The 23,360-nt window shown below is 44.2% G+C and overlaps 1 protein-coding gene across 12 annotated transcripts in view; it reads right to left on the bottom strand.

Moving 5' to 3' along the window:
- The window catches only part of LOC105493592 (neural cell adhesion molecule 1), a 313,546-nt gene that overhangs the window by 29,345 nt on the left and 260,841 nt on the right, over positions 1-23,360 (bottom strand). For 3 of the 12 annotated variants that reach the window (XM_071075579.1, XM_071075581.1, XM_011761366.3), the window contains exons 9-15: positions 21,079-21,108; positions 16,774-16,924; positions 16,220-16,404; positions 15,781-15,877; positions 15,298-15,468; positions 13,544-13,675; positions 12,392-12,406 (exon numbers count right to left, since the gene is read on the bottom strand). In XM_071075579.1, the coding sequence (XP_070931680.1) occupies positions 12,392-12,406; positions 13,544-13,675; positions 15,298-15,468; positions 15,781-15,877; positions 16,220-16,404; positions 16,774-16,924; positions 21,079-21,108 (781 nt within the window). The remainder of the gene's footprint in view (positions 1-12,391; positions 12,407-13,543; positions 13,676-15,297; positions 15,469-15,780; positions 15,878-16,219; positions 16,405-16,773; positions 16,925-21,078; positions 21,109-23,360) is intronic. The other 9 variants (XM_011761369.3, XM_011761376.3, XM_011761382.3 and 6 more) reach the window with 3 other exon arrangements.

Below are 23,360 nucleotides of genomic sequence, written 5' to 3'. Positions count from 1 at the left end.
GGACAGGTGTCTAAGCTTATCTGTCACAGTCGTCTACAGGCCAAGCCCCGTAGGCTCAGGGGCCAAGTAACCATAAAGGATGGGGCTCAATCCCTGTTATAACCTCCCTTCTCCTTCTGAGTCGCCACACTTCATGCAGTGCTGCTGGATTCTGTAAACACTGCCCCACTGAACTCAGGTAGATGGAGCATCCAGCTTATGTTACGCATATCCCAGGCAGTTTTCTTTTTTTTGAGGGGGTGCAAGGTGGACAGGGAACATCAGATGTCACCAATTGTTGGGTGTACAACCCACTGACAGCAGGAAGTCCCCCCTCACTCCTCCGCTTACTTTCACCTTTCTCATTTAGGCCCAATTCAGCTTAAATCTTTGCTAATACCCAGGGAGAGGAGGTGATAACTGTCCTTAACTAAGCTTTATTGCTCTCCTCCATGAATTTTATTGGCCCTGACCTCTCCATTCCCTTAAATTTTTATTGTTAAAGGCCAGTTCCTGCTGCTTACGGGGCTCACCTGAATAAGTCCTCAGTTTGCCCCCTTGCAGATGGCAGGAGAGGGTCCGTCATGGATGAGGACACAGTTCCAGGAGGGGGTAATCATAGCTTTGGAATTCTCTAAGGCCCTCAGTGATATATATATATATTTTTTAAGTACTGTCCACATTTTTTATCAACAGCCAAGAAGACTGCTAAGGAATGTTTCTATGGCAACTTCAGAAAACATCTTTAAACATTTCTTGCCCTGGCTTAAAATGTCTGGTAGAGATCTCTCTTTAGAGGAGTGAATTAGTGTCTACCTTATTAACATTGTGCTTTGTTTCGCTCCAAATTATAGCATTGCACAGAAATGACCAAACTTGTTTTTTTAAAAAGAAATGAATAGGTTTCAAATTCAACATCCAGTAAATGCTCACATTTAAGATTTCATGGGGAAGGCCCAGATCTTTTTCCAGAACATCAACTACCGAACAGTCATCACAAGTCTAAAAATGTCTAGTCTTGCTGATGGTCAACCTTTGGGAAATCATGAAAATATAATATTTTGGGTAGGACTTGTAGTTTAGAAAATCTTAAGCTCTCTATATTCTCTGTCCTAATACTTGCAAATCCAGATGATTTTTAAAGGTAAGGCCAATTTATTGGCATGGACTACATCAGATTATCAGATGTTCTGCTTCTGGGACAATCCCACCTTATTTCGTACAATGTCAACACCCAATATCTCCTTTTTGGAAATGAGGATGGCTCATAGGCAAGTTCAGGAGTCTGGCTGTAAATGGGACTACACTGGGGCCAAGCTGACATCCCTATAAAGCTGAGGTGCTCAGAGATGGGAAATGTGGAGGGTGAACGAGAGGGAAGGTACACAGGGCTAAACACACAGGAGGAGAACGAAACACAAGAACAGACCAGGAACAAAGGACATGCGAGACCAGCTGTTGACGGTTTTGTCTGTGTGGATGTCGCCCAATCAGTTCTCAGAGAAGTGAGGTCAAACAGGGACCCCTTGCATGCATGGGCACACCGGGGGTTACTGGTGTTAGTTTTGCTTTCGTGATCCATGTAGCCCATGTCTCAGGGTGTGATTTGAAGTAAAACATTTCAGTTAGGAGAAAACTGAATGCATATGACTCAAAGGGCAGGTTCTGAATAGGTGTTTGATTTTAGTGAGGGAAGCTGTGAGCAGAGGCTTCCTTCTCTCTTTCTGGTAAGCGAGAAATGTTTTAATGAGGTTGTGACAGTCACAATATTAACTAATTATTTTGTCATTGCTATGCACTTAATTAGGCTATAATTTTATTTCCTTTGCTGCAAGGGTCAATCATGTGTTTCTTGATTATACGGAGATCTCCAGTCATGGTAATTATCAAGTGACTTTTGCTTTGATTTTCTCCCCCTCCCTGGGGGAGGGCCACTCTTAAAAAGTGACACCTCGGTAATCACAGCCAAACTGCTCTAATCCGAATTCTTAAATCTCTTATTTCAGAAAGTCCTCAATGTGCATGAATTTTATGAAGCACTCTCATTGGGTTTTGAACAAATACAACCTTTGCAATTGATATATTTCACTCTGTAGCATTTCAAGGTTGTAAACATTTTCACAGGAATGTGACTCATTTTAGAACAACTATGGTCTTTAGAACTACCGGATAAAGTTAAACAACAATGCTATAAAGCTAATTTGCCAAACACCTTTCTGGGAAATAATTTTTATGAACCATCTGGTAAAAATTCAGTTTGCAAACTGTGCTGTGGCTAATGTGGGTTGACTGTAGAGAACAGTTTGTGTGACCAAATTTCTTGAAGCAAAATACCAAACCAAAGGTTGTCGTGATATCAAATTGTCATGTCAAGTTTGCAAGGAATGATGAATTCTGGATGTGAATTGAGAACAAGAGGGAATCTCTCAAATGGCTTTGTTTGGGAAATCTGAGACAGGAAGAAATGGGTGTGCCCTACGTGCCAGGCTGTGGTCCCAGATTTATTTCACTAATCAGAACAAAGAGTTTTACCTTCTGTTCACCAGCGTGGACGACATCATCAGCACCATGCAAGCCACATGACAAAGTCACATGATACGCACGCACATGATTGGTTGAAAGGAAAGTGGAGGAGGTCACATGGAAAATACAAAAAAATTAAAAACTGATGTAAACAATGGGCAGGGAGAAAAATCAACAACAAAATCACAGACTAAATAAAAGGAGAAATTAAATTAAATTAGCAGCATATATAGGAAACATTGGGAGGGCAGCAAAACTGCCCAGAAATAGGATAATAAATCATAAAGAGCATTTGGTTAACAACACCAATAAGCATTAGCTACGGCTGCAACACTACATATTAATACCACATCAGGAGCATGTAAACTTGTTTTGAAATGGGGAGGTGTTGCTGTCAGGAACCAGATGTCAAAGTCAATCCAGGAGACTGTTAAAGGAAAAGAAAAAAGCAAGTTATTATCCACAGATTCCAGAAATGTCTCAGCATCCTTGGGAAACAAGGGCAATGAAACAGAATATGGGTCATCAAGGAAAAGTCCTGAGAATCTTAAGGTGAAGACTGTGTGCCCTAGAAGAACAAAAGATTGTATTAAATCAAAAAGCGTCATTTCATGTTTCCTGTGGCATAAGGAAGAGGGGAGCATGGGCTGAATGAGGCTGGGTGGATGCATGCCAGAGATGGTGGCTTTGATGATCTTATCTCACTTCTTTCTCCACAAACCCGTATTATTCCTGAGGCCTCAGTGAGCCTCCCTAAAGTCAAGACCCATATAAAGCAAGAGGCCAGCGCAGACTAGGGAATAGGTTTCCTTCTGATGGTTGAGACAATGGCTGTGCTGACACTAAACAGCAGAAACTGTACCTTTGGCCTAATGCGCTGAGAGTTTGACATTAAGCAAATGTTTGGCCATTTGTGGTTAAAGTTTTTTGTTTTGAAACAGGGTCTCGTTTCATCACCCAGGCTGCAGTGCAGTGGCGTGAAGATAGCTCACTCCAGTCTTGACCTCTCAGGCTCAAGCAATCTTTCTGCCTCAGCCTCCTGAATAGCTGGGACCACGGGCGTGTGCCACTACGCACAGCTAATTTTTCTATTTTTTGTAGAGATGGGGGTTTCGCCATGTTGGCCAGGCTGGGCTCAAGGGATCCTTCTACCTCAGCCTTCCAAAGTGCTGGGATTACAGGCTTGAGCCCCGGCACCCAACCTGTTGTGGTTAAAGTTGTATCTTTAGACTTGTGGTTGCACTAAGACATAAATTTGAGATTTACAATGAAAAAAAAAATTTTTCTTGTGTGGATGTAAAAGCATTCCTTTTGGTCCTATGTTGTGACTGAGTGATCTTGACTTGTTAAAAGGCATTTTGGGTTTCTGACCTTAAATTTAAGAGGCCGGGGAATGTTTTGGCCATTGCCAATTGAGGCTGAGGGAGAAGGGCAAAGAAGGCAGATGAAGACACCTTTCTGTGTAAAGAACACTGCTGGTTAAAAATAACCCGAGAGAAATGCTTTAACCAGGCTACCTCTTCCCTTGCCACTGTGAGCTGATAGAATGTATGCTTCTTTCTTATTGTCTGGCATTACACAGATTCCGGTACCTTCCTGCCAAAGGGGACTTTCAGGGACTATATACAACTAAGCAATTGCTCCTTTGGTTTTATTTAGAATATCTTTATTCCCTCATAATTATAAATGGGTACACACACACACACACACACACACACACACACACACACACACAGGCAAAACTGGGAGATATTTATTTTCAACCCCATTGATGGATTGATGATCGATGGATATTCACATGCTGATAGCTACTCTGCTATTAGTTCCACTGCAATTCACATGTGCTACATTTCACTTACTGGTGAGAAATATGTTCATGCTAAACTCAGGCTGCTGCCCAGTTGTGAACATCTTCCCTTTATCTCAGTATCCACTGGGACCTACAATTTGGGTCAGTAGTCAAGTGGTTCAAAATAAAATGACTCAAACTTTCTTCCCTTTGTATGTCACAACTAAGCATTTTATCTGTGGGCAGAAATGTCTGATGTTTAAAAATTAAAGACACGTCAGGGGAGAGACACCTAATTCCTTCTTCAGGCAAAATCTGGAGCCAAGATTGTGTTTCACTAACAGAGAGGACCAACCTACAGTGAGTCACCTTAAATGCGACACAGTTGTGCAAATACGTTATGTAGCTTTCTCGTACTGTGCCTGGACACACATTGCGCCAGGCTGAAAAAGGACAGGAGTGACACTGTAGAATAAGAAAGGAGGCTGTTAGCTGCATTCCTTTTCCAAATGTAAAAAAAAAAACACAAAACTCATATTCTGAATTAAACCCATGCGAGCACAGCCTATTGTCATCGGCTCTGCTCTGCTGACAAAATGAAACCTTAAAAGCATCAGGAATTACAATTCATCACAGCACACACACGGAAGGGACACCAAGAAAGCGGACCCTGAGCTGCGTTCTGCAGTAGAAAAAAAAAAGAACCATTTCATGCAACACACAGAGCCAGGAAACTCTTTTCTTCTCTGTTCAATTGTGTATTGGAAAGCTTGGCCCTGGGAGCTGGAGTTATACTTGGCATACCTGCTTTCTGCCTTCTCGTTCTGCTTGATGGGATGTATGCCATTTTTCTTCTGTGCAACCAGAAATATTATAAAATCTAAAACTCCCACACAGCTTCGATGCTTGAACACTACAAACATGCACACATACTCATATGGATTCTTCAGGGGATTCAAGTCCTCCACACACATCTTACTTCATTAGAGCATTATAAAGACCAGTTTGGAACATGTTACAGCAGTGATTCTGTGCAATGTTCTCTACGTTGAAAAAAAGAGGATACAGTCTGGCTCTTGACTTTATTGTCAAGAGATAAATTCCAGCACTTTCATCTGGACTCTCAACCCAGGGGGAGCCTGGATTAGGCTTTTTCTGCCCATCATTTTTCTAGCACTGAGGCAGGAGCCTGAAAGGAGACAGCAGGAAGGAGCTCTCTCCTTTCCCTGTGCTCTGCATACAGGGAGACAAAGCCAGGCATGCTGTCAGGAAGCAGCGGCTCCTTCCTTCTCGGCATCATCCTCTCCCTTTCCCCAAGCAGCCATTTTCTCCTATTCCTTCCCTGGTTCTCAGTCTTTTTTCTACTGCTAAATTAACACGCACATGAGCGTGTGTATTTCAGAAGGAGGGACAGTAAAGCGAAAGCCAGGAAGGAGATGCTGTTCTTTTGTGTCCTCAGCGTTTCCCTAATTCTTGTCTATTTTTAACTAGAGAGTCGATTTGGAAAGGCCTCCTCATGCACGGAGTATTCTTCCAATAATCACCCCCGTTCTTTTGCTGATGCTTGGTTTGCTCTCTTGGCCAAGCAGACAGCATGCTTAGGAAACCACACCAGGCTAGGAGCCTTCATGCATTCACAACTGTTGCTTTTAATAAAAGGGAAAACAACAGGCAGCGCTGTAACCTAGAAGTCGGCTCTACAACAAGCGATCAGAGGTCTGGCTGGAGCAGCTCAGCCCTGTACTCACTAGCTGGTTCTGTGGTTGCAAGGGCAGGAAGAGGCCAGGTTGCTATGGAAACATGACAGACAGAAAAGGCACAGAAAGGTGAAGGACAGAATGGAGATAAATTAAACTCATAGCTATATATGTATATATACATGGGTGTGTATATATTATATATATGTAGGCATCATTATAAAGATGGTGCAGGAGGTATTCTCTCACTCTCTTCTCCTAGTTATCAATATTAATATACATATTTATTTATCTATTTATTATTTTGAGATGGAGTCTTGCTCTGCCACCCCGGTTGGAGTGCAATGGTGTGATCTCATCTCACTACAACCTCCATCTCCCAGGTTCAAGCGATTCTCCTGCCTCAGCCCCCCAAGTAACTGGGATTACAGGTGCATGCCACCATGCCTGGCTAATTTTTATATTTTTAGTAGAGACAAGGTTTCACCATGTTGCCCAGACTGGTCTTGAACTCCTGGCCTCAAGCAATCCAGCCCCTGGCCCTCTCAAAGTGCTAGGATTACAGGCCTGAGACGCCATGCTGGGCCTTAATATACATATTGAAAATACCTTAATATACTTATTTAAAAGAGATGATCAGAGATTTTGCTGACAAATGGCTCTCACGCAGCAAGAGATAACATAACTCTCATTTATTCTGACTATTAATTCCAGTTGCTAAATTCTGAGCAGTATGTTTTGTGTTCTTCACTCTTAATCTTTAATTTTTACAAACACTTAAAAGGTAAGTGGAATCCATTCTTCACCTTAGAGGTAAGAAATCTGAGACTTGGGGAGGTTTAGTGACTTATCCTATGTCATGGAGCTTCAGGCGGAAGTAGTGGAGCTGTGATTTGAACCCAGGTCTGTCTACTTCCAAAGCCTGAACTCCGTCTGCTACAGGACAGTGCCTGGAAAAGCACTGCATGGGGCGGTGGGCATGCTTCTGAGTCAACAGATGGTGACAGAGGGCTTCTGAGCTTGAGGCTTGAGTCACCTCCTGAGTCTGAACCCAAACTGCAGGGGCTTCTGATATATCAAGGAGAATAAAGCCAGCCAGGTGGCACCACCCTGCCTGCCCATTTGCTGCTGTCTGCCACTCTGGGCAGATGCTGGCTTTGCATCCTGTGTCTTACTGAGCTGTGGTCTTACTTTGCTATTCCTCCCTGGAAAGCTAGGTTCAAAACTCCAAACAGTGGCAGGCCTGGAGCCCCTTCTACTCCTGCGCATTCAGAAGAACAAAAGGACAGGATAGCAACATTCATTAGATCGGAAATAAGCAAGGCTTAGCCAGGATGACGAAACCTGAGAGCGACCCGTTGACATTACTGCTGGCTCGGTGGTAATGATCCCAGGTGGGTAAAGCAGAGCTTGATAAACATTAAAATGTTTGCGATTTTCTTTTGGGCGGCAGGACGTGGGTGACTACGCATCCTATTTTACAGAGGAGATAAACAAGGCTCACTTGTGAAGGGTTAAACGATTTGCCTGAGCGCCTACTGCCAGGCACATCTGCCAGACACTGTTTATTTTCCCACAAATATTTACAAGAAAAGTATGCATTTATGGATAAAGCGAAAGCTACAGGCCTCCCTATCTAATTTCAATGTCTGTATCCAACTGTGCCAATTAAAATGAAGGGTAAAAACAAAACACTCCAACACATTTTCTATGACCCTGCAGAGGAGACATTTTTCTTGGTCAATTCCTTTGGCTTCTCCAAATACGAGTTTTGATCCAGCCCACTCAGAATCCTGAGGACAGGGGTGACCCCAGGGAAGCTGCCTTGGGGATCCTGCCTGCAGGGGTTTCTATCCAGAGCAATGCTTTTCCCTTGCCTCTCCTTCAGGGAAGGCTGCCCCTCATGGATCTGAGAAGCCCTATGCCTGTTTCTCTTCTCATCTGCTTCTCTAAAACCCGACGCTGCTTTCCGCCAACTGAGTTGAATTATCACCTGGTGAAGGAGATAACATTAGGCAGAACAAACTGTGGCTGCTGGAAAGCGACCTGCAGAGAGATGGATGAAGAAAATGATACTCACTATCTGGTGGAGACAATGGAACAGGGGTAGACGAGCTAGCAGATGCCGCTGAAGAAAGAAAAATGAAGGTGGGGAAAAAAGATCATTGAGGTACACAGATACTGAATGAAAAAAACGGAAGCAACAACCCTGGGGCGTCAGTATGAGGAGCTGAAGCAAGTTACAGTGGGAAGAACAACACTGTATTTGAACAGGTGGCCAGGGCACCAGCGAGGAGCAGGGCTCTCTCTAACTTCAAACCTTGAGGCTGTGCACCTGCCAAACCCTGCAGTTCAGGTAAAGTCTGGCCCAGGAACAGCTGCACAAGCCTCAAACCTTGACTGAAAACAAATATCCAGTTCAGCAGGACCAGCTGTCTCCATAGGACCAGAGGTATAGGAGGAAAGGGAATTTGGACCTCAGTTTAAGGTGAACCAGTGAAGGAGAAAATAGACATTGGCTTTTCATGTTACACATCTATATATGTGTTTCTATATAGGTATATATTTCCATATATGAGTTTATTTATAGCAAAACCTACATGCCTCACTCATTTCAACATCTGATTGAATGAAACAGAAATGGCTGTCCTACCTAATGTGTACTACTGGGTGAAGTTCATGATCCTTTATCATACAGATGATGCTGCAACCACTGCTGCCTTCCAAAAACTCCCCTATAGAATGTGGTTATTTGGAGGCTGCTACAGAAGAGCCATGCAAATAATATTCAGGATTATTCTCACTCCTCCAGAGAACAGAAATGTTGAAGAGACTGGGACTGAAATTCTAGCCAATCTTCTGTGTAGAGGATGGTTGTTTGTGCATCTGAGATACTGGGACACTGAATGGATCTTTGGTTTTTCATTGGCAAATATTTGGAAGTAGTCCCATCAACAGTCACAAAACAAGTCCCCTTCGAGAGCTAGATGAAAATTTGGAAAAACCTCAGTGCATCTCCGACACTGCCTTAATATCTAATACTCATGGTTTTGTCTTCCTTGACCTTCCATATGAGGGCATCTCATTAAACCATGAGTACAGTGTCACTGGAATCAAAGCAACAAAGAATCGTAACTCATCATTATTAGATGGTCTCCTTCCCTCTCTTTTCTTTGTTTGGCTTGAATTGTTTGCATAGTTGTCCATATTATTCTGGCAAAGAGATGGAATTTTACGTGCTTTAACCACATATATGACAATCCGTTTAACTTATACTTGCAGTGCGCCACCTGGGGGACAACATGTGAAAACAAAAATCTCAAGATGCCTCTTTTAAAAAGTAGAGACTCATTCATAATCTCTATATTCTAAAAGAAATTGTCTATTTCGCTTCATGGTACAGAAGCAAATTAAGATGCATTGTTTGGGCAATGAAATTATAAAGGTGGGTAGCTCAGTCATGGAGGGGAGGATTCACAGCGAGTTGTAAGGAGTCTCACAGAAGTAGCCCCTCGCAAGGCAAACAGAGGTTGTGAGCTTTCCTCCTGAGTGTCTTGATGGCATGCAGACATTTGGCTTAAAAAATAACATGAAATAGGCACATTCTCCCAGGTTAGAGTTTTATTTGTTTGTTTGGAGTCACAGTTTCCTCATGACCTTCATGCACATTCATGAACTACACACAAAGGAACCTCCAAACAGGTAAGCCATGCTTACTAACTGGCAGCTTGAAAGCACAAGAATTTGTGGCTTTTACTAGCTCCCCCGCTCATCCCTGCTTTGACGTATCCATGTCTCTAAACACGGAGAGGTCTATTAAAGAACCAAGAAAGTAATCCCATTATTGAGACATCTCAACAAACTTCAAGTGATGAGACCGGTGCCAAATGCGCTGGTCTCACCTGACACCTGGCAGTCCAGGAGTCCAGCAGCAACACCTCCCTGTGCAGCACACTGGCCTCTGCTGACTCTGTGCCTTCTCTTCCCTAGGGCTTGGAGTGTAACCAGGGCACAACTCCAGTGGCATGGGATCCTGCTGTGCATCTGCATCCCAACAGTATTACAGGACAGGGGTGCAGTGTCAGCGGTGCTGTGAGCTGGCATCAGAAACCAGTGCCACTGGTTCTTGGGCTCAGTGCAAGCACACAGCTAAACTGGTGGTTGATTCTGTTTACCTAAATTCAGACAACCTTTGTGTCTTCCAAGAAATGGGAATAAGAATTCAGAGAAGGTCCTTCCTAAGTCTCGTTCTTCAATTCCTAGCAGCAAAAGGGTGGGTTTGTCATAACAGTGGTAACTGCTGGCAGCATCCTCCCAATGATATCTGTTTTCAGGATGGGTCTAGGGGTAGCAGGATATTCTGTGGGCTAAGTCCTCACTTCAGTAACTCTGGGAAGGTTATCAGGGCACAAAGAAAGACCATAATAAGTCATCTTTGGTGATAATATGATGTTCCCATATGTTCACTGCCTCATCCTGCTAAAGTTCTTGCAAAAGGCATGCTCAATTCTAAGAATATGCCATGGTTCTACTTATCTAAAATAAGTTTGCCTTTTGATTCTTCAGACCTTAACTTTATTATATGATTGAGAAAAACTGACTTTTTGTACCACTAACAATGCCTGCTGTTGTAGCATTCACGACCTACTTGGAATGCAGAGATGACACCACCCTTTTCCAAAGGGCTTCTCTGAGTCGTGGATACTTATCCATTTTGATACTATCAGACAATAAACAACAAGGTCCGGAGACCTCTTTTTTGTAGTTAAAAATTTTAATTTAAAGTTAAAATTTCACTAAGAATTTCATTTTTAACATTGGCTTTAAAATATAGCTTCTGCTATATATATATTTATACATATATAAAATCTCACCTTTGCAAGAACTGAGCTGGCAATGCATGAAAACCACTGTGGCCTTTGAAGTCCAAGACCCAGTTACTCTGATTCAGTACTCAAACTCCAGTTACTGGTTAGAAACTCAGAGGGGAGCCTCATCCCAGCCTTCCTCTCTTTAATGTAACTAAGCCAGCATTCATTTACTGATCAAATCCAGACCAGAGGAAACCTGGAGACTCAGTTGAACCATGAGTTAAAGATCAGAGGAAGATCCAGAAGGAAGGTTCTCTCATGCCCAGAGTGACTCCTCCCAAACTTGCTTAGGGCACAGCAGCTGCACGCCCAGAGCAGGTACTTGTCAGTCCGGCCTGATGGCTCCATCCCTCAACTCTGATGCCTTCGAGAGCTGGTTCATCCCGGCACCAACTCTGCTGAGGGTGGATTTGGCACTTGCTCAAAATCTCAGAACACCTACATGTAGCTACTTAGTTTTTGCTGTTGCTGCGATATTTCTGAATAATGTAAGAAAGATAAGCTTCCTTGGGTACCTTTCCGGTGCAGGGAGCCTTTTTCTGAAAAGACTGTACAGCTTCCTGAATACTTTTTCTTCGGTGTCTGTGTGGGTAACACCTCCCTCCGCTATTCTGGTTCAGCCTAGGAAGAGCCAAATCTCAGGAGAAGGGAAGTTTAGGAGCATCTCTGCAGGCTGACGGGGTCAAACCACACTTCATCTCTCTGTTACCCTTGTTCCCTGTGTCCTCTATGTACAGCTTCCATGATTAGGGTGTCCTTCCAGTGAGGATCTCCCTTTCCCTACCATGCATGGCAGAAGAGCTCCTACATTAGCTGGTTAGTCTTCCCCAAACAAGGAGATGCACACTGCAAGTAACTACACGCTAAAGAACAGAGCTGACTGGAACTAGAGACTTAACTCTGCAACAGCTGCCTGCGGGACATGCCCATGGCTCAGAACCAAAGTTCATGCTATGTTTTGACTATGGCAGCTGCTGTAGGAGCCTCCCTGACCATCTTCCTATTCCCCTCCAGCTACCAAGCTGACAGACAAAAAGCAAGGAAGCAACTGAGCTCAATTCCTTTATCTCCTAAAAGCAAATATGAAAATCCTTTCAGGTTTTTTTTCCTTCAAGGTATTTTGAATAGTGACCTGGTGGGGCTGTGGTCACTTTCCCGGCATCCTGGCTGCAGGTGAGGCGGGGCTATAGCGTGTTATTCGGGGCTCATCTGCAGACTTCCACCATGCTTGGCTCAGCAAACATCATCTTTGCCGTGGGGTAATCATCACACACAGAATTTAATAAATAAGCACAATTTCCAAAGACACAGAAGTTGCATGCTCTAAAACAGGAAGAGTGTTAGCCTCTTGGAGTAACCTACAGACGTTAACAACAGCACAACTAGACTAAGGTCAGTGTGGTTAGGGCCCAGACAATATCATCTACTTCAGCTTCTAGGGGACAAAAAAGGGACCAGAACTAAATTAAGAACTAGAACTAGCAGATGTTAACGCTATGGAAACAGGTAATGAGGTATGAAGAGGCACTTACGTGGAGGAGGGCTATCTGCATTTCCCATGGATGGAACACAGACGAAAAGAAAAGACAAGAGACAGACCCAAGAAAAAAAAAAAATAAGATGTAAAAGATAATGAATAGAATCCGCAGAGCACACGGAGCTGGAAACTCAAATTATCAAATTACTTCAAATCCAGAGAAAGAAGCCATTCCTGTAGACGGAAGATGAGACAGGCTTTCTGATTTCTGGGAAGAGGTAAGGGTAGTGGGTCCCTTTGCAGGCCCCTGGCTTCAAAGAGAAGGAAGCAAAGGATTCTCCCAGGTGCATTTTAAATCCAGGGGTCAGAGAGCCCAGGGAACTCTGTGAACACTTAGGAATTTAGCTCTATGGTATCTTCTTTAGCTGGGTGGACTCAGGAGCTTCCCAGGGCAGAATCTCTGTCTGCAGAGGGGTACGACGGGAGCAGGGCTTGCCCGGAGCCTGGCTGCTGGTGGGAAGGGAGGGCACAGTGGGACAGGCGTAGTTTAAAGAAAGAGGGAATGGCAGAGGAAAACCTAGAGATCCATCCCTGAGCGGAATGAGGGGGAAGCAATTTTCTTGAAAGAGGCCATGGGGAATGCTCTTGCTATGGGAGGGAGAGGATCAGAAAAGGCCAAGGCCAGGGCTACCTCTTCCCCTTGGCTTTGCTGGGTTTCTGCTACTGCTCACATATTCTCTAGCAGTTTCCATTTGTCTCTGACTGAATACCTCTGCTGCATCAACAATCTCACAATGCATTATATGAACTGTCACCATCTATACCCGTGTCCTGCAAGTCACCGGGTGCTTAGGGCTTTTGTGGCCTGTCAAAAAGCAACTCTCCCAGATCCTTTGATGACCCACTCCTGGTTTTCTCCCCACTTCCTTTAATAACGTGTTGGTGCCCTCCCCGCGGCTGTTTCTAACGAGCTGGACCGGCTACTATGACAGTGTCCCCAACCCCTTGGAGAAAGAGAGAATGAAGGGACTGTGTGTTAGCTGTCACTGAGAACCAGAGAACTAGGAGGTGGGGCCTCCAGGAGCAGAGGGATCTGAAAGACAAAAAGCTGTGGTCTGAACAATGACATGGGCCAGCTCAGGGTCCCCCGCTGCCCCCAGGGAGAAGAGGGTGGGCTGGGAAAAGGTGGGCAGCTGGCTTTACTTACGGACTGGCTGCGTCTTGAACTCGGAGGCCGCGCTGATCTCACCCAGCCCTTTGCCATTGAGTGCCGCCAGCCTTACGGCGTACGTTGTTTCGGGCTTCAGGCCCACAATGGTGACGATGCCCTCCATGCTGGCTGTTATGAGAATATGGGAAGGATGACAGAAGAGTGAAAGTCTGCTGTTAAAATAGTGCAGCCACTCTGGAAAACGGTAGCAAGGGTCCTCAAAAAATTAACTATAGATTTATCATTTGGTCCAGCAATTTTATTTCTGGGCATATGCATAGAATTGAAAGTCGGGACCAAACAGATACCGATAACTGGCTATCCATGTTCACAGCAGCATCATTCACAATAGCCAAAAGGCAGACACAACCCCAGTGATCACTGACTGATGAATGGATACATGAAATGTGGCATATACATACAATGGAATGTTATTCCACCTTAAACAGGAAGGAAATTCTGACACATGCTACAACATGGATGAACCTTGAAAATATTTTGCTAAGTGAAATAAAATAAGCTAGCCATAAAAGGACAAATGCCATATGAGTCCACTTATATGAGGTACTTAGAATAGCCAGCTACATAGAGACAGAAAGAATGGTGGGTTGCCAGGGGCTGGGGGAGGTAGCGAATGAAGAATTAGTGTTTAATGGGTACAGAGTTTCAGTTTGGGATGATAAAAAGTTGTGAAGATGGATGGTGGTGATGGTTATGACTTAATGCCACTGAACTGTACACTTAAAAATGATGGAATGTAAAATGTATGTTATTTATAGTTTATATTAATAAAAATAACTAGAATTGATCTTTAAAAAAAAATCTGGTGGACAGATAGTGACATGAGATCAACCTGCCACAAAATTGGAATGAGATTTCAGAGGGAAGTTAGGAAGGTAAAGTGATTGCTTTCTTCTGCCTCCAATCCTGATTACCCAGCAGCTCCTCTTGGCCCTCTGGCTCCCCCCAGAAGCTGAAGGAGTGATGGAAGCTTTCTGGCAGAACTAATTCTGAATAAAACTGCATTGGACTATATCTCTGAATGGCCGTGATACTGGTATCCTAGCCCACTCCCAATTCCACTCCAATTACCACATATGAGACCAGGATTAAAAATTTGTACAGAAACAAAACATACTTCACTGAGTTATTCCAATTAAACCCAAAAGGGGGAGTCCAACATAAGCACACACCATCCTCAGACGACCTAGGCTCAGAATTTTCACAAGAATCTTCAGTCTTTTAATCCTTAGCTTGGAAAGCTAGCACAGGACTGATTTAAGGGCAGACTTGTCCTGCTGGCTGTGCTTATTTGGTTACTATCACAATTACAAGACGGTCAGTCCCTGAGTACAGGTATCCAAGCAGGACTGGCCGGGTGTCGGCAGAGAACCTGCAGCACAGGTAACTCAAACATGCAGAGTAGGGTGGATTGGACTCAACTGGCCACGTTCAGAACCTATGCACTGGACTCATCTGGCTGTGCTCAGAACCTACGCAAGGCTCCTGCCTGGAATGTGGTAGAGATGCCTTCATCCATCCTGGAAGGGTCGTGAGAACCAGGCTCTGAAGCACAGAACGTGGGTTGACGTGGCAATAGGGGCAACAACTCCACAGGCAGATGTGACTTTGACCTAATTCTGGAGGTGCAGTTCCTAATTCTGTAGGAACATGTACAGGATGACAGGTGGGGACATCTGAGTACCAAGGCACTCGTGATCCCAATGGAAACACCGACTCCCCCAACTCACCTTCCTTGGCATCATACCACTTGGAATGCCATACTTCTTCACCCACTGCTCTCCACTCAGCTTTGTATTTGAGGATGGGCACCCCACCTGTGGCCTCTGGTTCATCAAACTGCACCTGGGCTGTGCTGGAGTATGGCTCCACCTGGTCGATGGATGGTGAAGAGGGAGTGTCTGTGGGGAGGACACATATGGAGACCCAGGTGAGCCCAGTTTGGCCCAAGACCATTAACTCCCAGTCACAAGGCACATCTCTTTCATTTCTGCTCACTCTTGGGAATCCTGTCACTGTATCCTGTCCTCCTGGCCCATGTCACCAGATGCTTCTCCCCCAACATGTCCTATGTGCAGATCCAATGACTCCCAGTCTGGCTTTGCTGACCCTGGCCCTTTCTTCTTCCCAATATCCTGGAATCACTCAAGTACACAAATTGGACTGGCAGGGGTAGGTGGGGGGTTGTGGCAGCTGCCGTAAGGGACACTCACCTGCTTGAACAAGGATGAATTCCAAGGACTCCTGCCCAATGCGGTTCACTGCAGTACAGTTGTAGTTCCCAAAATCATTTTCAGAGTCCGGGGTCACCTTTAGAAGAAGAAGCTCTTGGGTTACAAGTGTCCCATGGGATGGTCACAGACTCAGATCTTTATTTACTGGATTAAGTGAGTAAAAAACAGAACTAGTAAAGTACAAACCTTTAGCTCCAGCCCAGCCTTAAACAAGAGAAAAGAATAGCAGAGGGGCTCATGGGAGAGGCACATTCAGGGAGGGGACTGGTAGAGTGGGCAAAGGGGAGCTGAAAAGAGGCCCAGTGTCTTCTCTAGCCCATGTCAGAGAAGTAGGAGAGAGGACTTGAGCTGCATTTTGGAGCCCATCTAGAGTCAAACTGTGCTTTCTCTGCTCTGCCCCACCCCCATCCTGACTCACCTCCAGATAGCTGGCAGAGGGGGTGTTGTAGATCTTGATATTGCTGTAGTTGGAGCTTGGCAGCAGCTGGCCATCCCGAAACCATGAGATCGTGGCACTGGGATAGGCAAATACCTCGCAGGTGATGTTCACCTGGTTCCCCTCCCAAGTGTACACAGCCACAGGGCCCTGTAGCTTCGGGGCATCTGCAATAAATAACAATGACTATCAGGATCACTGCCACGATCATGAAGCCCCCATATCCTGTCTCCTGGCACTGGGAAGGCAGGTGTGCCCCAAAGCAGAGCTAGTGCCTGGTATAGTAGAGGTCAGGGCCGTTTTAGAATTCCTGTGTACAGCATGGGAAGACTCAAGGGCACAGCAGGATTGTAAGAAGCCTGGAGACGGTGTGTAGGGGGTGGCTTGGGAACAGAGCTCTGAATGGCCCAGAGCCAGCTGCAGGGAACGTGAGCAGAACTCATAGGGTGCAAGTAGGTCCTTGCTGCTGTTTTCCTCTCTCATCCTGATCCTACCTTGCCCCTCCCCTCCCACATCCTTCCCCATTTATTCCTCACATTGCACTTCAAGGTACATGGACTGGGAGTCCTGGCCGATGGTGTTGCTGGCGGTGCAGATGTACTCTCCGGCGTCAGTGTACTGGATGCTCTTCAGGGTCAGCGACGACACACGGGCATGGCTGCGCACCACCATGTGCCCATCCAGAGTCTGCCGGGGGGAAAGGGAGCGTGTCAGAGCCCGAGGCAGAGCGGAGGGCAAGAGTGCTATAGCAGGATGGGGTCTAGGAGACTAGGCCATTGCTTGTCTGTGACCCGTCTCTCTTCCTCTCTCCTCTCTGTGTCAATGGCTTTCTTACTTTAGGTACCATCTAATGGGGGAGGCTCTGGGAAGCAGCATGAGAACTTGGGAGTATCCGAAACAGAAAATGAGACTCAGTTATGGCAGGCAGCCTGATCTAAGTGCCAAGATTGGTTTGGGGCTAGGTTCCCCAAGATGACTTTGTTTGGGATGTCTAAAATGGAAGCAAAGCCTCCAGCCAGCAGATACTGCAGCAGCAGCAGCAGCCCTACCTCATGAGACGCTGGGAAAACTGCATTGCCACCCTGTCCTTTCTGTCTGTCCACTTGCCAGTTCCACGGTGCATGTACCCGTAGCAGGACATTCCAAGTGCCCAACATAAGAAATTATTAAATAAATCCTTATTTCTGCAGATGCCTCTTTCCTGGATGCTTAAAAGTGATATAATCCCATGTAAAAACAAGCCAAACAACTCAAAGATCAGGAGCCACCGCACTGGAAGGGAGAGTAACTGGGTTCTCTCTCCAGGGACAGTGGTACAGAGAGTCCTAGGCAGGTCTGGGATCCTTGACACCTCGGCCACCACCATTTTATAGTCCTTGATACAGCAATGGGCTTCCTAAATCTCTGGAATTATAATGATTGGTCAAAAAGAGAATCAGTACATGGTCCTTAGGCAATGGGTACTGGAGTATTTCCAAGCGGATTTTCCCATTGACATTCTAAGTAAAATGGTTGCTGGCCCAGGAAGAGTCTACGCATGTGGCCTAACTTCAGATTCTCAGGAAAGTTAGTGATCTGGAGAAAAGGTCTTGTTCTGTGCGGGCTGGGCCTTCTTGTCTCCAGTATATGATGTTCTGTGGGGATGGACAGGAGGTTATATTCTGCACCTGGCATCTGCCATCCCATGCATTGGGTCTTTAAAGAATGACAGAACCATTGGCTTCAGGTTCTTTGGATATGCCGATGTGGGGCTCTGAAGCCCAGAACTGCAATGTCATACAGCAGCCAGAGTAGGAAGCTCACAAGAAAGGCATCACTGGCCTTGTTCAGCAGTCTCAGCAGATTTACCACGAGAAGTCCCTTGGACCATCACTGACAGATCTAGTCTATTCTGGTCATCTCAGCCCCTCGCATTTCATGTCTGGAAGCTGAAAAATAACTCCAGCAAGAAGACAGAAGAGCCAAGCAAAGTCATGACTGCCTACTGCTGCGAGTGCCATTCCTCCCTGGGATGAGTTCTCTGTTGCTCTGCTTTGACCTACAAATCTGGGACACTGGTTGGTTGAAAGATGCATCCCAGGAGATGCCACACATTAATGAGAGATGACAACAAATAGGTGTGGAGCACTTCGCTAGAAAGCCTCGTGACACCCAGTTTGTTGGGGATACTGGAGTTTTGAGGGGTGACAATGCTGATACATTCCAGGGCTATTTTCATACGTCATACACACAAGTCTTTACCTGTGAGTCTAGAATAGTGGCCTTGAGAGCATGGGGCCATCCCTGCAGGTATCTCTAAAGGGCTGTGCTGACCTGCTTGTCTCTCCTACTTGTCCAAACAAAGCAGGACTGAAGGCAGAGGGAACTTAAGGACAACCCCTGGCCTTTCTGGTGATCTCTGTGATATCAACCAGCAACTGAACTAAAATTCTTTGTGACACAGACCAGACTTGTCCTGGGGCTGCCACACACAAACTTGGAAATGGAACCATACTCTTCTGGAAGTCAAGAGAACACTTCCATAAGGAAGAGATGTTGTAACAAAAGAGGCAGAGAAACTAATGTAGGCAAGAATAGGACCTTAACGACAACAAAGCAGGGGATATTCTGAGTCTTTACTTGGAATAATCTAGAAAATGGTTGAAGAGAAGCTTAGAAAACAATTGCATGGACAGTCACGCTTTTTTTTTTTTTTTTTTTTTGATTCCTATCTAGTTTCTTTCAGCAAATTTCTCCATGTGGAAATTTCTCTTGTTTAATGATGTCCACAGACCAGCCTTCTAAAGAGAATTCTTATTTTGCAGTAGGCTCACTACAGATTTGGTGATGGAATTATCTGCCAGATGCCCAGTTCTCCCTTTGAGGATACAAAGATAGACTCCAGTGTCATTAGACTATCTTCCCCTGAAATGCTTTTACTCTGGCTCCTACACAGCTTCAGGGAGTGCCACCTACCAGCCATCCAGACAAAAAGTCATGCTGACCACCCAGGCTGCAGCAGGAGGAGCAGATGAGCTCTGGGCAAGTATGAAAGATATTGATGGCAAGAAAACTCCTTTTTTCCCCGAAAGTATGAAGAGTAATGATAATTATTCTTCTCATCAAAACGTTTTTGTCTCCCTCCTTCCAGGTAAAAGTGCTAACGCTTTTAGAACTTACAAAATGAAATTGGCCATAACCCGAGCCTTCTTTTGCACTCATCTGGACTTATGGTCTTCATCTCCGAATGAGACAAACAGGAGAGAATGGAACTTCTGAGCCCTAGGGGCAGCATCCACTTGAAAGTCAATTATGTCCAAAGTAAGACACTCACGATAAGGACACTTCTGAAAAATGGAGTGAGGTGTCTGCTTTCCTGGGAGTAAACCTATTACTTCCACTTACAATAATAATTCTCTTAACATCTCCTTAATGTTCCCTGATAAATCTCACCTCCTCCTCAACCAGGTCTAAATGAGAATGACAAGGAAAGTTGTATGAGGCCAAGAAGAATGAGATCTGTAGCTGCTTAAGAGTGGTTGATAATTAACCCTTCTTCTCTCTCTTCCCCAGTCCCAGTGGGTCCATGACTTTTGGACAATAAAGCACCCAACCTGTGACAGCACTAAGTGATTCCTGTGCCACAGGCGGGAAGCATCTCAGTGAGGATGTGCACTTAACAGTCATCCCAGTGACAGGGAGGAGGAAGGTCTTATACACAAGAAGTTTAGAATGAACCGAATTTGACAATGGCAGCCTGTTCATGTGCAGAAACTAAGATCAGTGCCTGGGGACAGGCAGTCAACTTTTAAATATTAAACAGCATATCAATATGGATGGCCTTGACCTGAACACATGAGTTATATGTTATGGATAATTATCATTTCTGAAAGATTAAGAGGATAGATTTACCAAATTAAAATCCAGAATCTATAGGATCATCATGTTCTGCATTTATAGCATTACACGATCAAAGCCCCATCTGGATAAAAGGCAAAGGCTACTTTAAAAAAGTCCTTAGAGAGTAGATCCTTGAATCTCATCTGAAGTCTACTGGTTTTATTTTCACTGTATGTCACTTCATATAAATCAGGTAAAAAATTATAGGCATGATCATAAGTAGGGTCTTGAGATGTGGCAGTCAAGGTCTAAAGATTAATATTTAGCTTCAGTTTTCAAACTAAGTCTCACATTATCCAAACTGAAGCAATGAGTCAGAGAAATTTCAAAGGCTAAATACTACGACTTTAAAAAACATAAAACCATTTGTACCACATCATTCTAATCTCACACATTTAATGGTCTATGAAAGTAATGGAGATATGTTTAGCAATTTGGGAAAACCAACGAGAGATGTCATTTGCATTGCTTTTGAGATGAAACTTGACGTGATAATTTACCAAGACTGATTATTATAAAATAAGTGAGCAACAAGATGAGTTGAGCTGGAAAGGAAAGGGAGGAGTGGGTTTTTAGATCACTAACTCTGCGACTTTATGGTCCAGAGCCACATCAACCATGTGAGTCAAAAAACTTTCATCATTTCAAAATGCCTGGCCTGGGAATTGGGGGCAATTTATTTCTATCGGTATAATTACCTGGATGTGATTTTACCAGCACCAGCAAGAGAATAAGATCCAGTTTTAGGAAATAATATGGATTTGTTCATCCACTCCCAACACAGCTTGCTTGCTCATCCTAAAATGATACTATTGCTAAGTAATGTCTACCACTATCGACCTATTCTTTAATCTAGCTAAATGACTAATTAGTTTAGCATGTCTGGTTATTAAACTGCAATGGTGAGTTAAACTGTAATGCTTTCAAAACTAAAGACTGGCTAGTGGTCAGGCAAGCTATACCTCTTGCTTCTCTGGTCGAGTCCACGAAGCCTGGAGAGAACAAGATATAAAACACAACAAGAAAGCAGTAAAATTTTACAACATGTTGCTTTAGAGAATGTATCACACTGCATTCCGTGCACATGCAGCTTTTCTTAAATTCAGAACTTTTTCCAAGGCCCACTTTCAATGGTGTGTTTATTACACAATTTAATTTAGGATTTAGCTTATGTCCAGCTTTTTTTCCCCCTTAGGCACATTAAAATGTATAATTCAAAAGGTTCAGGCTTTCCTAATCTTTGGTATACCTAGATATGAATACCAGTAGGACCAGACTGCTCTTGTTCCAAAATACCTTAAATATTGCTCACAGTATTTCGTGATATGACTAGTTCTAACCACATTATCTAGAGATACTTAGAGAATAGGTCTCCTCCAGCCAGGCGTGGTGGCTCACGCCTGTAATCCCAGCACCTTGGGAGGCCGAGGCGGGCGGATCACGAGGTCAGGAGATCGAGACCATCCTGGCTAACACGGTGAAATCCTGTCTCTACTAAAAATACAAAAATAAAAAAATTAGCCGGGCATGGTGGCGGGCACCCGTAGTCCCAGCTACTCAGGAGGCTGAGGCAAGAGAATGGCGTGAACCCGGGAGGCAGAGCTTGCAGTGAGCGAGATAGTGCAACTGCACTCCAGCCTGGGCGATGGAGCGAGACTCTGTCTCAAAAAATAAAAAAAAGAATAGGTCTCCTCCTTTGGATTTTATAAGGCAGCTTATCATAAATATACTAATGCCATTTAATGCTCATGCATTTTATAACTCTTTGCATGCATTCTGTGAAAATCAAATTTTTATTGCCAAAAAGGAACAAAGCAAGGAGCAGAGAGGTACACTAGGAATGAGAAGTATGAAGTCCTTGAGACCAGGAGTCAGGAAGCTTTGAGGATACCAAATGGAAGTGGTTGTGGGAGGGCTCCGGTCCTTAACAGCAGAGAATGCCCAGATGGTATGCGGGCTCTGGCATGTACCATCTTCATCAAACATGGCATTCCATTCACAAGTTGGCATTCGCGAGCCAACCCAGGGACACAGGGGTTAGGGAATTTTCCACCCACATCTAGATTTTTTTATTTCTCCAGCACTTGGAAATCTATTCTCCTTACAGTTTATCTGTTTTTCATACTAGGATTCAAAGATATGACAGCTGCATTGTTCTTTTTATTACATGGCAAGACTGCCTGATTGTCTCTGATGTTCAGATGGAAAAAGGATAGAAAAGACGCCAGAATCATAGCAACGCAATCCAGGGAATGCAAATAAGTTAGCAAACATTTAGTAAGAGTCCACTAAATGCAAGGAACTTCTGTGAGAAATGAGATGGAAATATCGAGTTATGTCACATGATGTGGGAATGAAGAAGAAGGTGAGAACAGAGGAACGTGCAGAGACCAAAGGAACGGTGGGCCAACATGTCAAATGTGCTTGCCAATTCCACATCACTTAGAAGCTTGTCGGTTACATGCCAGGGCTGCAGGAATCAAGAATTTTCTTTTGAGAGACTCTATCACATTGAGTTGTATGTTTTTTCAAATCTGATTATTCTTGTGTCTCTCCCAAATCACTATGGTTCTGTGGCTTTTAGAATAAGTAGTTGCTAGTAACACAAAGCTTCCAGTGACACAACCTCTTACTTTTGTGCCTGGTGGAATGATAGGAAATATCTTGGCCCTAACCATTTGGTGAACGTGTGACCCACATTAAGACAACCTGATATGCAAATGTACGCACTTATGAAATAAATCAGGTATGATTAGTAATCCTCCAAAAATTGTTCTAGGTTGTTTTGATATTCATATTTTATTGTCTTACACACAAGTCTGTAGGAATATGTATATAAAACAAAGTGAAGCATTTCTATAATTTTCTTATGTATTCTATTATTCATGTGCCCACATACTGGATAAACCTGACTCTGATTGCTCAATGCAGTTGTCTTTTCCAGTGTTTAAAAGCAGGCCCTGAGTTTGTACTGAATGAGGAATTTTTTCTGGTGAAAAGGAAATTCCAGCTTCCAAAGAATCCAGAACTTCAAAAGTTCTCTTACTTGTGGGATATTCTGTTAGCCTAAGATTCAAGATTCACGGAATGCTTTTCATTTTTCCTATCTCTTCTGATCTCAATTCTTCACTGCTCTTCTTTCCTTAATAAGGCTTTATAGGCCTTTCTTTGTCAGCCATTTCAAAGGCATAGAGATGTTCAAAGAGGCATATGATGGATTTTTTCTGCCAGGGATAGAGTATGT

Source organism: Macaca nemestrina, chromosome 12, assembly GCF_043159975.1.
Source record: "Macaca nemestrina isolate mMacNem1 chromosome 12, mMacNem.hap1, whole genome shotgun sequence".
In the NCBI taxonomy this organism is placed as follows: domain Eukaryota; kingdom Metazoa; phylum Chordata; class Mammalia; order Primates; family Cercopithecidae; genus Macaca; species Macaca nemestrina.
This window is presented reverse-complemented; position numbering and strand designations above follow the sequence as displayed.